The sequence below is a fragment of the Pipra filicauda genome, unplaced genomic scaffold (assembly GCF_003945595.2).
Source record: "Pipra filicauda isolate LSUMZ 115617 unplaced genomic scaffold, ASM394559v2 scaffold50_size3627746_pilon, whole genome shotgun sequence".
Classification (NCBI taxonomy): Eukaryota; Metazoa; Chordata; class Aves; order Passeriformes; family Pipridae; genus Pipra; species Pipra filicauda.
The window spans coordinates 537,134-553,927 of record NW_024104654.1 but is presented as its reverse complement, the minus strand read 5'-3'; the positions used below and the strand labels follow the sequence as shown (position 1 = coordinate 553,927).

At 40.8% G+C, this 16,794-nt stretch overlaps 1 protein-coding gene across 2 annotated transcripts in view; it reads right to left on the bottom strand.

Annotated features, from left to right (window-relative positions):
* Positions 1 to 16,794, bottom strand: part of STARD13 (StAR related lipid transfer domain containing 13) — a 251,030-nt gene that overhangs the window by 168,365 nt on the left and 65,871 nt on the right. For both annotated transcript variants that reach the window (XM_027728928.2, XM_027728930.2), the window contains exon 4: positions 208 to 241. In XM_027728928.2, coding sequence (XP_027584729.2) covers positions 208 to 241 — 34 coding nt within the window. The remainder of the gene's footprint in view (positions 1 to 207; positions 242 to 16,794) is intronic.

Here is a 16,794-nt window from a genome sequence, read left to right as displayed (position 1 = left end):
TGCAAGGTGTAAGTCAAAAGGTGATGATCAGCTTTCCTAAGAACCACCTAAATCCTACACCACTAGGCCATGAACAGCAGTATAGAAGTGATCATTGCAACTGCACTAAATACCTATATGATAGCAGAGACTTCTGTGGATCCTCCATCAATACATGCATGGTTATACGAGACACCAAGAACATTTCAAGAAGTAATGTAGGCTTACCTGCTTCTTCCTTGCCTGGCTTCTGAAACAGCATCTGCAAGAAAGTGATTTTTCTTTAATTATTGTACATTTTTTCCTTCAAATAAGTCCCACATTTCAGGATGGCAACATATGTAACTATTAATCATCACCACCTTACACAAGGTATAAAATCCAGAGCTCATCAATAAAAATCATGTGGAATAGCTAGTTGTGGTGGGTCTGGCTGAGGCGGAATTTATTTCCCCATAGCAGCTCTACACTGGTAGCTAGAGGAGTGTTGATAACACACTCGTTTTGGCTACTACTGAGCACAGCACGGTAACGTTCAATCGAGAGCGAGATCCTGGGAGGTGACACAAGAAGGCAGCTGACCCACACTGACCAAGGGGATATTCCACACCATATGAGGTCAACCCAGATATAAAAGCTGAGGCACGGAGCAGGATGGAGGCACTCATTGTCTCTGATGGCTGCCTGCTGACAACTGTTACACGTGCTGGAGCCCTGCTTCTCAGAGAAGTGGCCGACCATCGCTGCTGATGGGAAGTAGAGATTAACTGCTGGCTTCTGCTTTGTGTGCGCGCACGCTGCTTTTGCTTTCTTTTTTTGCATAAATATGAACTGCCTTATCGCAACCCAGGATTTGTGTTGTTTTCTTTTCCCACCTTACTCCCTCCCCTGTCCGGCTGGGAAGGGGAGGGATAGAGTGGCTGGGTGGGCACCTGGTGTTCGGCGAAGCTGAACCCACCACACTAGTTTTGCTGGCTAAGGACAGCCTTGCACCCATTCTCAAAACAGGTTTGCCTGTCTTGCAGTGAGTGAGCCTAGAAGCAGTCTCTGGCACAAGAAGAGTATTTGCTGCAAGGATACATGAGGTCCAGCACACTGGAACATGTCTGAAACTGTGCTGGTGGGGCTCAGGGAGCAGACAGGCTGCTGGCAAGATGTGTGGGCAGCTCCACTGATGGGTGGGAAACACGTCACTGTGGCTAGAACAGCTCAGAGTGGTAGAGTCATGTTTCCTGTTCATCTGTGACCAGGAGAGGGTTCCTCTGTCTGAGGGTCGTGGTCAAACTGACCTGCTGTATTGTTTTTTTTAATATTTTTCACCTCCCTTCTTTGGGTCTGCCATGCTAAATAAAAGCGGTACCATTAACACCACACTTGGATGCACCTCTTGGTCCATTACTTTTCTCTTTAATAGCTTTCAGTGGCCAAATGAGGAGGTTCTTGATAGTGATTAAATGCATATCACCCATTTTCCTTTCATAGATCCATCAACTCTCTCAGCAGTGCAGCCTGTAAATGAAACTAGCATAATGGGTGAAACTGCACCTATTTATTTTTTTTAATGAAACAGAAGGTTGAACTGATTCCTCCAGATATGAGTGAACTCACAGGTATGAAATGCCCAGTCTGCAGCCAGCTGAAGAAACAGCATTCCTGTGCCTTGCATTGACACACTCCCTGTTCTTGTTATCTGCTTGTCCCCATATGGACAACCATCTGCACCTTTCTATCAGATGCACAGCTCTCTGTTATCTCTTCAGTCAATATTGCTTCTGCAGCCTTGATAGGAATCTGTCTATGAAAACATGTTTTTTATTTACCTTTTATTTAGTGAAGAATTTTACTGAGATATTGGAAAATTCCTCTAAGCACTGAACTGAATTGATTAAGCATCTCTCTTAATAATTCGAAAAGCACAGCTATACTACAGGTTTTTTCCCTTCTGCGAGGCAATTTCATTCAAAAATAGCCTCTTGCTCCATTTAAAGGTCTGCCTGAGCAGCAGCTGAAGTTAAGCTATCTTTAGCCAGCAGAGACCAAGTGAAGTGGTCACTTCTAGATGGGAAAATAATGAGTGGCTGAGTCCAAATCAGGTTTCATTAGTGGCAAAGCATGTCATTTCCATAGAGAAGTGGAAAATTCAGTCACAGGCTGTATCAATTGGCAAGGGACAGACAGGTCCCACATCAGTGTGCCAGGTTTTTGGGATGCCTTTCTGAGTGTGGCACATCATATTGTCCCTCCACTCTTCAGAGAGTTGTGTTGTTCTTAATCACCCTGCTGGGGACAGGCGTCTGATTTTTAGCATCCCAACTCTGGCACAAGCCTGGTGGAGGTGGATGCCTGAACTGCTGTAATGAATCTTGGGATAAGTGCTTCTTGAAGAATACATAAATGATACATGAATCAAAAATAAATATGTCAGTCTTTCATGGATAGCTGGTTCCTGTGTTGTAGTGCTGCCAGAAGGACACTAGCTATTAAAATCGTACACAGGCTATGTTAACTTCCAAGATCTTTTTAGGATGTCATACAAAAAGGATGCAAATTATTGCTGGAACAATCCCAAGTGGCAACAGAAAGCTGCCAACTAAAAGTGATTTATGGAAATGATAATGCCCTGTAAAGCTGATTGTGTAACAAAATACATTTATTGGAGGACTAGCAACCCATCTGAACAGCATGGCACCATCTAATCAAATATATAGAAACCATGGACCAAGAGAGTACAATGCTAGCCAAAAGACTGCTGCAGCACCTGCTGCTATGAATAATAAAGAAATCATTTGCTTACAACTCCAGCTGTAACAATTTTGCAAGTGGAAGTGCCAAACAGAAGCCAAAGATAAATACACTCTGCTGATATAACCATGTTTTATTTGCTGAAGTATGTAAACCAGCACACAGAAACCAGAATGTGTTAAATGCTGTGTCCATGCCTCCCCACTTAGCAGTCCTGTGTTTCAGCAGGGCCATCCTATGTGAGCAAAGGTCTCCAAAAGCTTGCCTGTGCAGTACTAAGCTCTGCTTTATGATCAGAGCAGGAGGAGCCAGTCCTATGAATGAGGCAAGTTCACCCTCAGCATTGCTCAAGGGAGAACTTGCAACTAAGTGAAGCTCAAAGGGCTCCCCTACACTGCTAAATAAAAGATGAGGCCCAATTGGCATGGTCAAAGCACTGTACCCAGGTTTGCCCACTTGGCTCAGCAGCTCTGGCTTGTTTACAAACTGCTCTGAAGAGCTCTGCTTGGAGTAAGCCAGCTGTCAAAAAGCATGACCTCGGCAATGGGGATACCCTGTGCCACTTGTCCTTTGGTAAGGGACCGGTTCCCAAGGCACATTTTTATTGTCCTATAAAAACAGCATTCCAATACACAGTGTTAAATTTATGGGTCCTGTAGAGATGAACAAGATGCCCAGAGAATTTGTTAGAAATAACTACCTGAATCTAAATCCCATCAAGCCAAATGAAAATAATGTCTCTGTTCAGCAAATATCCAAAACCAGGAACACCTTTAAGAGTGTGAGCAATCCCATTAAAGCCACCTTCACTTACAGAGCCATGCATGTGAAAAAGTGTATTTGGGCAAAGAGCAACGGGAGGAAGAAAAGCTGTGGATCTGTTGTGGGGAAGAAAGTGAATATGTTGCATTTATAAAGAACGTGAAATGGCCTCAAGTTCTACCAGAGGAAGTCTTGATTGGACATTAAGAAGAAAGGGTTGTCAAGCACTGGAACAGACTGCCCAGGGAAGAGGTGAAGTCACTGTCTCTGGAGGTATTGAAAAGATATATAGATACAGATGTGGCACGGACAGACATGGTTTAGAGGTGGACTTCACAGTGTTAGATTAATGGTTGGATTTGATGATCTTTGAGGTCTTTTCCAACCTAGATGATTCCGTGATTCTGTGATTTTCCTGAAAGGCATTCTGTGTGGAAAGAAATTACTCAAATGAACTCCTTGGATTAAGTGGAAGTGAAAGTAGAAGCAAAACACCAGCATTACAAACTCAACAAGCAAAATAAACATACTCATCAAAAAACTGTTTCTCTGATGTATACATAATCTTTCATGGTTACAAGTGATCAAGGCATGGAACTCACCAAACAACTGGATTAAATGATTTAATAACATCCCAGAAAGCTTATTGTCACATAAAAGCTTTTTTTGTGACACAGAAGATGATTATGAAATGGTTGACTTGAACAACTTCAAAACCATTTTAATTTGCAACAGCACAGGGATTCTGGAATGGCAGCCAATCCCATAATATACACCATTTCAAAGAAAATAAAAAAAATAATTTTGCATGCAAGTCTTTTACTTCTCTCTTCCTCATCAACCCCTATTAGTTATAAGTTCTTTTATGCTCTAATTTCAAATATGCCCATATCTTCCACCGATATTTCAGAGTACCTGTCAAACTAACCATTCACTCTCAGGAAATCACACCTTCCAAATAAAATAAAAAAGGTGATTAGTGTATATGTCCAGCATGCAAATAACTCTTCTAGATATTTAATAAAAAAAGCCAGAGAATTTATTCAACGTAGATATGGTATAAAAAATATCACTGCTATCAAATAAACCCTGGCATTTGGACAGGACTACTTTACATCTGCTGTTAATAAAAAAGGCTTGGATTCTGTAAGCTTATGTTCTGCAGTGAACAAGCACTAGTACCACTCTGAAACACAACACTACTTTCAGAGGAAAAAGGATAAATCTGTATGACTTCTTACTGGTTCACTGACACTGAAGGAAAGCACTCTGAGCTGGGAAAGGTCTTGCAAAGTACAAAGATTGAAAATCCTGCTGGTTCTTCATTCTAGCAATTTAATAAACTGCTAGGATTTTAATTAGAGTGACATATAGACAGTTCTAAAGGAGGAAACCAGCAATCCACATGCAAAAATCCATCATCTGCTTAGCAGGTTTATTAGATCCTTTCAGAAAGATGTTGACAGAAGGAGAGAAAATCCTAGTTACCACTTCAAAATAAAATTCTACAGCCCAAAAAGGGAAGTAATATTATGACACTCAGCAATGTCAGCCTTAACTTGAAGTTGCCTGGCCCCAGCAATGAGATCTTCAGTCTGGATGACACTTCCAACTTCCCATTATTCAGCTAAGAATAATGGGAATATTGAAGTTATTCCATAGGAAATACTGCTGAGACCGCTGTGTCAGAAATTAGATTCCTCTCAGAGACTTGGCACTGATCTTTGGTACAGGCTTGAAACTGCTGCTGGATTTTGATGCTTATGATGTGTCTTCAAAGGCTGACAACAGGGCTCATGATTTTCCTTTAAAATACAACCACTGCAGAGGTGTTTATTAGAGATCATGTTTAATATACAGCCTGAGTGTTATTAAAGAAGTCACTGACAGCATGGAAGACAGATCTTGGTTGTATGAGGTTGTCTCATACCTGCTGCATCACAACATGTTGGTCTCCTCACTATGTTAGAAAGTAGGAGAAAGGGGTAATTCTCAGTTTCTTCTATTGAACTTGAGCTACTATGCTGCAAATTATTCATGATTGATGGGGTCAAAGAAAGAAGAGTAAGCAGTTCCCCAGTCTGCAGTCAAGCAAGTCCACTTGCTCATTAACAAGAAGTGTGACCGGCAGATCGAGGGAAGTGATTCTGTCCCTCTACTCCACTCTCATGAGACCACACTGGGAATGCTGCATCCAGCTCTTGGGTCCCCAGCACAGAAAAGACGTGGACCTGTTGGAACAAGCCCAGAGGAGGGCCACAAAGATGATTAAAGGGCTGAAACAACACTTCTACGAAGACAGGCTGAGAGAGTTGGAGAAGAGAAGGCTCTGGGGAGACCTCATTGCAGTCTTTCAGTACCTACCGGGAGGTTTCAAGCATCAAGAAGGATTCAGAGGATAGAGACATTTCTTTTGAAAACCCTAGACTTAATATTCTGAGTTGTATTCTAAAAAGGTGAGATACTGTAAATATTGCCTGCAGATATAAAAGCATATTTAATCATAGTGAACAGCTGTTACAGAACACTTAATGAACACCTGAAAATTATTTTCCCTAGTTTAGTCTTAGTTTGCTAAATTACTTCTTTTTCAAGTGCATTTTACTTTATTTTAAATGGTTTGAGGGGTGGTGCAGTTCTCAGGGGCCACAAAAACCGGGTCCTAGATGGAGAGCATGTCTGCAAGCATGGAGCAGTTGGGCAGCGGGATCATCATGTCCTCCATCGTCTTGGTTCACAGATCCCTAGATCATGTTGAGCTCCTCCTTCACCAGGTCATTCTAGGGCTCCGTCACCTTTAGCATCTTGAACAGCTTCTCCTGATTGCATCAGATGAGTTTCTCCTGGCCCAAGAGGCAGTCCAGGAGTTTGCCAATGGGGTAGGACAGAGGTAACATCAGCAGCATGAAGAACTTTGTCACCATGATGGTTTTTGCATCCATAGCCAGGCCATGCTGGGAGCACAATGCATGGGAAGTGATCTCCCCAAGAAGAAGAATCCCAATGGTTGAAGCCACCATGGCGCCAATGATGGACCCGATGAGGTGGAGGAGGAGGATGGTGAGGGTGATGTTGATCAGCATGTTCCCCAATAGCAGTGAGCAGAGAAGATAATTCCCTTTTGCCCAGATTCAAGCAATCCTACGGGAGTTACTGCTCTCCTTCCCCGTCCCACAGTCGTAAATGTTGTGCAGCTCCATGGGACGGAACGTCACGAGCCCCAGCTTGAGCCTGTGGAACATCCCCAACAGCATTAACAGCCCGCAGAGCAGCAGCTGGGCCTCGCTGTCCCCTGTCAGCCGGAGGGGCCCACGGGTGGCCCTGCCGTGGCCTCGGGCAGTGTTGTGCTCTCCTCCAGCCACAACCCCTGCACGGTGTTGGCCGCAGACACAGTGTCGCCGGGCAGCGCCAGCAGCAGCAGGAGCAGCGGCAGGAAGCACCCTGAGGGCAGTGCGGTCCCCACTGGGGAGCCGGAGGTGCCGCCAGGGTTCTTGCCACCACTGCTGCCCGCCATGGAAATAAAATTAACACACAACTACCTACAATTAACCTACAACTAATAAAATTAACCTCTACAACTACCTGAGAGTGTAGCCAGGTGGGGGTCGGTCTCTTCTCCCAGGCAACCAGCAATAGGACAAGAGGACAGAGTCTTCAGCTGCACCACGGGAGGTTTAAGTTGGACATCAGGAAGAAGTTCTTCACAGAAAGGGTGATTGGACATTGCAAAGGACTGCCCAGGGTGGTGGAGTCACCGTCCCTGGAGGTATTTAAGAAGAGACTGGATGTAGCACTTAGTGCCATAGTCTAGCAGACAGAGTGGTGTTAGGTCACAGGTTGGACTCAATGATCTCAGGTCTTTTCCAACCTAGTTGATTCTGCGATTATCTATATTTTTTTTAATTAAATTTTACACCAAGATCAGTGCTGTTTCAAAAAGCAGTGATATAGAAAAAAAGATTTATTCAATTGCTTTCTTTTGTTTGCTACAAATCTGTATCTATTTTGGCTATGTACTGTTGATAAAGTCCAAAAAGTAATGTGACATTTCTTGTGGTTGCAGTTTTGAAAGCTGTGATCAAGTAGAAAACTGCCTGGAAACTATTTTACAGTGAAAGCTTTTCAATGACATATTGAAGAAAATGGTTTACAATAAGTGGAGCAGGGCAATAATAAAGTACATAACAATGGAAGCCATTTTAACATTGTTCAAAGTGAAATTAGAAGAAAACAAGCTAAAAGACTAATGGTAAAGGAACATGCATTTCAGTAACTGTAATTTATTATACTGAACTAAAAGAATTTATTAGATTATCAGACTAGGGAGATTTTTACTTCCAGCAGTTGCTAATATGATTTCAAAATGTCAAGCTATTACAGCCCTGGGGGTTATAAACCAAATTTTTATCGAGGAGGATTTGGTTCCAACACATGAGGAGCAGCCAATTGTGGTGAGCATTAGGGTGTGCCTCTACAGTATTTTTTACAATATTAACCCAATGCAGTTGCTCATCTTGCCATCAGACTGGAAGATGCCATTGATCCCTGTGGTTTAGCTGGCCATGCCTATTCATCTTGCACCAGCCCTGGCACTCATCTTGACAAATGGGAAACAAAAGCAGCAGAACATTAATTTTATCCCAAAACAGTTTCTATTGTTTAATTTGTTGCTTTCATCACAAGAGCTCCATTACAGCTCCATTTCCTCTGACATGTTGCTCTGACACAAGCACTTCGTTTGATACTCTGTAATCTTGTTTTTTTGATGTCATCCATTCTACATTACCTTTGCTTTTCCTATGATTTCCCCTATGGGATAACATGACCGCTTTTGCTGTTCTGTGGTTTTGAAGAGTGAACTATCTGGCCTCCTAAATTTGGCCCTGGTACCACTAGTTGAAATCTGAACATGAAAATTTTCCTATTATTTAATGAATAGCAAAAAGCCTCTGTGTTGACAAGAGCCTCTTTGTTGCTGACTATGGCATACCACATATGCAGTATGCTCAGATACCACCATTCACGTTATGGTAAAAAAATGTTGCAGTAGTTTGCAACTGATGCACAAATCCCACAGAAGTACGAGACCAATAATACTGGAATCAGGAGAAGTGATAAGCTGGAGCTTGCAATTATTAAGAAGATGCCTACATCCTATGAAATACCCTATCCTCCATCTGCTCCCTTATCTCTATAACAGCCATAACCATACTAATATTTATTATCTGAGAACCCTTTGCATCCAAATGAAAAGTAATACAGCCAGAACTAACTAGCACTAACATTTAGAGATGTAAGTATTTGTTCGCGAAGCCTAGCCATGATGATTTAAAACACCAGAGTGTTACTATGCTGTAACATAACCATGGTAATTTTCTTAAATTCTCAGGGATTCTCTATTGTGTTTGCCGAAGTCCATGTCCTAACCAAAGCAGCTGTGAGAACAGCTTATCTGTTGTCACTATTTTTCCCTTGTGGCCTGCTGGATATACCTGAGAGATAGAATACAGATGTCCCACTGCAGAAACAGATGCCCCTTGTCCCTTCAAGGTGACCAGTGCAGCCAAACAGCTCTGGTTCCATCCAGGATATAAAGTGGTGATGTACCCCCCTTGTCTTTCACTTACATAAACTCTCCATAGCGCTTCCCACTTTTGTGCTTTTAAATACGCCTTAATAGCAGTCAATAGAACCTGACAGTTTGGTATTATGTTCTTGCATAGCTAGGAGTAAAGGAAGTAAAGGCAACCTTGAGTGTTTAGCCAAGAAAATAGTTTGAGGAACACGTATCCACATTTGGTCTGCATGGTGTCCTGAATGTTAAGTTCATCCTGTCCAATTCCCAACACCCACCCTCTGGGATCACTTCCTTACAGGATACAGTTCTGCCACATCTCAGCAAATTTGGTTCTGATAAAATCAAAAAATGACCTGTTCATGATGCTTTCACCTTCAGCAAGTCCCAGGAGTACTTAGTCATTCTGAACTCTGGACTCTGCAGCAGGACTAACATCAACATGCTCAGAACTGTGCAAATATCAATTAGTGCTCAGCCCTGTGCTAAGATAACCAGCCATGCTTCTGTATAAACAAAGACATGAATAAAAACTGGAGATAACGCAGTTGTCACAACATATGTGTGGGAGTCAGGTGGAAATGTGATGGGGCAGAGGTGGGAGGAAGAAAGACAAAAAAGAAGAGCAATGCCAAATGGAGATGGACAAAAGTGAAGCTGAGAGAAGCCCCTGTGTTTTACAATCCTGGAACAATACAATGAGTCACACATTGCTATCATTTTTACCTTCTTGAGTAGGAAGAGGTGCTGTATCTATTTTAAAGACAGATTGAAGTGGGAAAGGTACAAGAGGTCACACAACAACAAAGAGAGGCATGAGAGCTAGGGACTCTGCTATCCTGCCCTGGGAAATGAGTGACTGCTAATAGTCACTCAATAGTAATCCATCGCAGAACATGAAAACCAAGTCTTGTGAGCTCTGGCTAGAGCTGTGGTGTTATTTTAGCTTGGCCCAGAGCAGTACTTAGCTGAGAATGAACTTCAGATTGCCTTTAGCAGCAGTTTGTTTGTTTTCACTATTGAGTGTCCACAGAAAAGTTTCATGATGGCTAGGCTCTAAGTGGATATCAGGTCACAGTCAATAAAACTAATCATTGTAATACAACCTCAAACAAAAATGCACTTTTCCCAGTAAACTAATGTATTAGCAATCAGTTAAAATCTTGGTCAATGTTTTACGATTTTTGAGGAAAACCAAAACAGGGTTTTTTTGTGGTCATTTTTCAGTAAAAGGTGAAGCAGGGATAAGTGAAGAATAAATTATTTCATTCAAAAGAGTTACTGAAAACTACAGAAATTGTGCACAGAAGAAGTATTCTTCCTTGAGAACACCTGTGGGAAATATTAGGTAGCATCTCTGCCTCTTCTAGTGTCCCAGCTAAGGCTGATGCTCTTAAGAGAAGTAGACATGCTGATTAGTTTGTATCTTGTAATTACTTTATAGATTTTAGTCTGTGTAGGACATTTTGGCAAGGGAAACTTGCTATATATCCTTTTCAATCTGTGATAATTTTGTTTTTACTGCCTGTGTGCTTTTGTCTCTGTTTATCAGTGCTTTTATGCCAGATTTAAAGAAAAACCTTTTCCCATGCAATTGGCATGCTTTCCCTTTGGGAGGCTTCATAGTTCTCCCTTTCTAAGCATGAACGCAATGCCTTTCAGTATCACCAGCACCAGATAAGATGATGCCATCTACCTCACTACCTCCACAGCGAACTCACACAAGACGTCAGACTCCACTGCAAATTCTCGTGTAGCACAAACCAAAGTAGTAGGAAACCAAATATTTGTGATGTGTATTGACTTCCATTTATTTTCAAAATGAACTCTTCAACCCATATAAATAAAGGGGAATGCATTTATGTGACAGTTGCAAAGTTAATATTTTCATAGAAAAGCAGACATTTAGACATTTCCCTTTGCAGTGGGGTTCATTGTCACCAAGTGCCCAAGTGCAATTCAGATAACTGCCATGTAAACACCTAAATAACTTCAAAGCTCTGTGTTCCCAGCTGCTTGCCTTACCTGCCAAGATTACGCACATGGTGAGAAAAGCTGGGTGAACCTATGCTGCATTAGGAGTTGAGAACTCCTTATGCACGTGTAACTAAGCACATTAGCTGTAGTGCAGCAAACAGACATATATGGTTTGAAATTATTTAGACAAGGCATGCTCAATGTTAATCATATGCTTAAATCCATTTATTTTTGTACACTAACTGGGCGTTGGGCTGTGTTTGACTCAACTCACTCTGGAGAGACTGGAGCTGAAAGCCTTCTCTATGACATACACTTATGCATCATAATCACCCCTCCCCAAATAAATATACACACACATATATAGACACACACATAAATATACCTCTTCCCCTCCCCAAATAAATATACACACACATATATAGACACACACACATATAGATATGTGTGTATGTATGTATATGTATGTGTGTGCGTGCCTCTGATTCACCCACCCTTCTAAATTTTTATCTTCAAAAATTGTTGAGGTTGTGAGAGAGCATAAATTTGTGTTCTCATATACTGAAAGTTCTACTGGCTTAATCTGTGACCTACAGCAGGTCAGTGCAGCACTGACAGAACAAAGGAATGGATCTTTTTCAGCTAGTCATGAGCATCTCCACTCCTACAGTGACTCTTGGATTACTGCTGTCCAGAGAAAACCCTTACTCAGTTTGGTCTCTAACTTCTGCATCTATATCACTACTAAAATACAAGGCTAACTGAAAGCCAGAAGAAATAAGAGATGTTAGGGTATCCACAACCATAACCACATCTGATAATTTATTGTCATTCAGACATCACAAAATGTCTGTAGAGAAGGACTGCCCTTGACTTTTCTGCATGATATCATGTTTAAAATCATTGGCAAAAGTCATCATGAGATACTTAGTCACCTGCATGCATCCTTCTCTGACAACAGAAGAGAGCAGAGATTTGTTAGGGACTGGTTCAAATTCTCTCCCCTCTCTCTCTCTCACTCATTCTCTCACACACACATTCCTGCATAGCCTGAAGCAGATTCAAACTCATTTCAATACATGTAGTACTGTCTCAAGCTATTTTAAAGCGAAAAAAGATACACTTCCTGAAATAGAATAAAATAACTACACTCCCACAGAGGAGTTGTAAAATTGGCATGTATTACTTCTCAGCTGTCATGGAAAGCCAAAACAAATACATTCACAGAATTATCTCCATACCTTGTGCTCCTATATGAAGAACTGTTTTTATGCTTCTCTGCAATGCAGACAAACAATTCATTTCTCTTCCTTTTTCCTTCTTCTTCTTTTTTTTTTTTTTTTTTTTTTTGGTAGCTAAGCACCATGACCTTCCTAAAAATATTCAACGATCCTTTTGTAGACAGCTCCACAATATCTTCACAGTATTACTGTTCTCCATAGCTCAGTAGGATTTCTGAACTGAATAAACTGACCTTAAAATTATGCGATTATAAAATGTTGTATTAGGCAAGTTTCAGACAATCAAAATAAAAAGAAATATTTCATAGCATTGCTTAACATTTATGACAATATTTGTTGCGTAATTTTTATACCACTCACATGCATATCATGGACTACAACTAAATGCTGTTGGAATTAATGGAAATTTTTCTATCACCTTTAATATCTTGTTGTCCTTAATCACTGTGAGACTAGTATCATCCTTCTCTGTTTTCTGTACCATAATTCAAGTTAATGGCCACTGCTTAAAATTTGGTTTTATAGTTAGACTTAAAGCACTATTCATCTTTTGAAAAGCACTGATTTACAAAAAACAACATTGCTTCAGCTGATCTGAAATCAAGGTGGGTCTGATTTATACGAACTACAAGTCAGGTCCAACAAGAATAAACTTCAAAGTGAAAATTATTGTGTCAAATCTGAAAATGGAAAAACCACACAGTAAAGGATGTACCTACTGATCCACAATCATAGCAACTAAAAATAATGCTAACTCACAATACAACATCTGAGCTCAGAAAGCAGTTATTGCTATTCTGTTTTAAAAAAGTATTTCCTAATTAGTGTATTCTAATATTCCAGGAAAAGATTAGAACAGAAACATTTGAAAAGAGCTCCTCAGTGGGCAAAACCTACTAATTAATGCAAGAAAGGAATCTCAGTTTCCTATGTCCTCTAGCTGGGCTTCTGGACTACTGTCAAAATGCACATCTGTCAACAACCTTGGTGAGACCAGCTGCTGGAAAACTGAGATGTCTGAGATGCTGAGATGTCTTTCTACCTTTACAGCTTAAATTCTGTTTCAGCATTGAGAGGTACATTTGAGTAGTAATTGTTTTATTATATTACTGAGAGGAGTGATGGTGGCTCTCCCAGTGTTTCACGGTTGTAGGATGATCTGGTTCCCCATTCCTTGGGACCTCCATGTTGTACAAAGAACAATAGCTCTCAGCAGCATCTGAACACATGGATGGGGCAAAAGCTGCAGGACTTTCCTCCAGAAGCCACATCTGAATCATTAGGTTGGGGGGGAGCAGATTGGATGCAATCGGGATAGTCACAGTTCTGGTGATAATTGTGTGAAACAGCCTTGTGTGCAAGACCTTAAATTGTTTGAGCATAAATACGCTTTTACAGTAGATGGTGGAAAACAGCTAGCATCAAATCATGCTTCCCTTTGCCATTTACACCAAGAAAGTGGAAGATGTTAGGAAGCAGAAGACTTAGGTAGCTCTCCAAAGAAAAAAATAATAAACAGAATAAAAGTATATATATATTAAAAAAACTCTCAAATAATAGAAAGAACAAAAATGTAAGAGACTCGATTTGCTATGTTATGGGACTTAAATGTCTTTCCAAGAAAAGGCCCAGAGGATGGCTCTGCTAGCAAGAGTGGTAGACAACAGTAGCATTAGCAGTAGATAATCTGAGCAGTTTTTAATGGACCTGATTCTCAGCTATGGTACATCCTAGACAGATTTCCAACATGACCCAGAAGCTGGAGCAATGATTTTGTACTTCATGGGGTAATGACATAAGAAGAAAAGAGAGATGCTATATTACAGGCATTCTGCTTCCTGTGCTAGAACTAACAGTGACATGTATCTGAGGACTTGTCCCTACTGCACTTGCAGTAAGACAGGACCTTTGCATAATTACAGCTCTGTAGCCAAAGCTCTGTATAGCTCTGTAGCCAAAGAAGCATGTAAATTGTGAGAGGAAGAGGAGGGGCAGGCACTGATCTCTTCTCTGTGGTGACCAGTGACAGAACCTGAGGGAATGGCCTGAAGTTGTTTCAGGGGATGTTTAGGTTGGATATTAGAAAAAGGTTCTTTACCTAGAGAGTGATTGGGCACTGGAACAGGCTCCCCAGGGAAGTGGTCACAGCCAAAAGCCTGACAAGAGCTCAAAAGAAACGTCTGGACAATTCTCTCAGGCACATGGTGTGACTCTTGGGGATGGTCCTGTGCAGGGCCAGGAGTTGGACTCAATGATCCTTGTGGGCCCCTTCCAACTTGGCATATTCTGTGATTCTGTGAAATTCATGCAACAGAGTTTTCAAAGGTCCCTGACCTCTTGACAGCTGACGGAAAAAACAATTGAGGGCTTTCTCCCAGGATTAGCTGTACCTCTGGACTAGTGGCTAGGTCTTGACTTAATCTAGGACCTACCATACTCAGGAGAGCTTGAAGGAGACCGCCAGATACACAGACCCTTACTATGAGCTGCTAGAATTATAGAATATTTGGAATTTTGTTCTGCTTATTATGTAACTTGTTTTCATCCCTTACAACAATAGCTGTGGCTTCATGGCCGCTTGCCATTTCAGGACCCTCCAGTATTTTCGGCTGTCTTTAAAACCCATTTATCGCTAGAAATACCTGTCAGTGTTTTACTGCTGATGAAAAGAAAAAAATCAATCAAGACATTCATTTAAAAAGTGAAATGTTTATGCTAAGCCAAATAAAACAGTAAAAATCAGACACAAGGATGTACTTGGGGACCGCGTATTTTAGCTCACCAAGTATAACAGCCATGCACAGTGGCAAGCCTCCTTATCATGTACATGATTAAAGAATGAGAATATGTAACTCTGGGCAGATGATTTAAGAAGGGAGGAGAGGCCTTACATATTAATCAACTGTGAAATTAAAGAATTATCATTATTTCACTGACTTTTTTATATTTCAGAATCTTAGTACCCCCTTAGTCTGAATTCTTAGCTATGCAAGCCCAACCAGGCAGCAAACACCGGGTGCATGTATCACCACAATGCACTTCCTGGAGTTCTTCCAGTTTTCATCTAGACATTCTTAAGGCTCTTTAAAGATAACAGTCTGATTTCTTGCTGTGTTTTTTCTAGTACATATTACAATATTTACCTTCAATCTATGTCAAATTTAATATAATTCATATCTAATCTTAGGCAAGCCTAAGCTCATTTTTATTAAATGCATTCTAGCAAGAATCTTTTTATTTTGGTAAATGATCAGACAATGACATTTCTAGGGTGACTTTTAAATAGTTCTGAAGGAAGGAAATAGAAACTCAAATTACATTCTGCATAAGGGTTTTTTCCACATTTGGTACCAGAACGTACCCACCTCTCTTATCTACAAAAGCTTTAGCGTTTTTGATCCTGTGTTGTGAATTTTCAGTACACATTACCTGTCAGCTTTTTGATGGTCACAGTGGTTTTGAGTACATATTGAGAGCTTTGTCCATATGAGATTAAAGTACCAATTCAAGACAACGACATAAGAATGCAGCAACTTACCATTTCTGTAGTGGTGTATTATTTTATTACTTACATTACAAAGCACCTCACATTCAGGATGCAACCAGAAATAAGGTCACTTTTTTTAGGGGAACACATAATATGTGTTTTATCACTTTTCATAGTGATAGGAGCAGGGGCAATGGTAGGTTAGATGTTAGGAGGAAATTCTTTACTCAGAGGGTAGCGAGGCACTGGCATAGGTTGTCCAGAGAAGCTGCGATGCCTCCCCATTCCTGGAAGTGTTCAAGGCCAGGCTCGATGGGGTACTGGGCAACCTAATCTAGTAGGTGGCATCCCTGACCATGGCAGAGGGATTGGAACTAGACGACCTTTAAGGTCCTTTCCAATATAAACCATTCTATGATCAGGATTCTCAGGTGCCTACTAGAGATGTTTACAATTTCTGAACTGACGCCAGTGGAAAACGGATACAAAACCAGATGTGGCCTTTTTCCTGCCACTAGTTCTTCCCCTAACAATGTAATTAAAAACTGAAACACGCAATTTTGCATACACAAGGAAATATATATTTGCAGGTGATTTCAACATGGCACTGATTTTTCAACATACTCAGCAGTGACTCTAGATCATGAAGCACAAGATAATGAAAAAAATTTAAGAAAAAAAAATTAATGAATTCCTGGCAAGTTTTACATTCCCCTTTAAAAAAATTACATGCACCCTCCCTTCCTCCCTTCCCTCCAGCAAATTCCACTCATGTTTAAGATCAGATTATTTTTATTATTAGCTGCCAGAGAATGACTCATTGTCAGATTGATCTAATTACAATTACAGATCTTGTTCTGGTGTTACAAGGTAAAACTAGGAAACATAAAGGAAAAGGTCAATACAGAAAGACTCTACAAGTCAGGAGATGTTAAACAGTGCCACTAGTGATTTCTGTTGATTTTTCTGTAGCATTTTTTTACAATAATGCAACAGAAATCAGTTAACACTTCTCAGATACCTACCTGAAA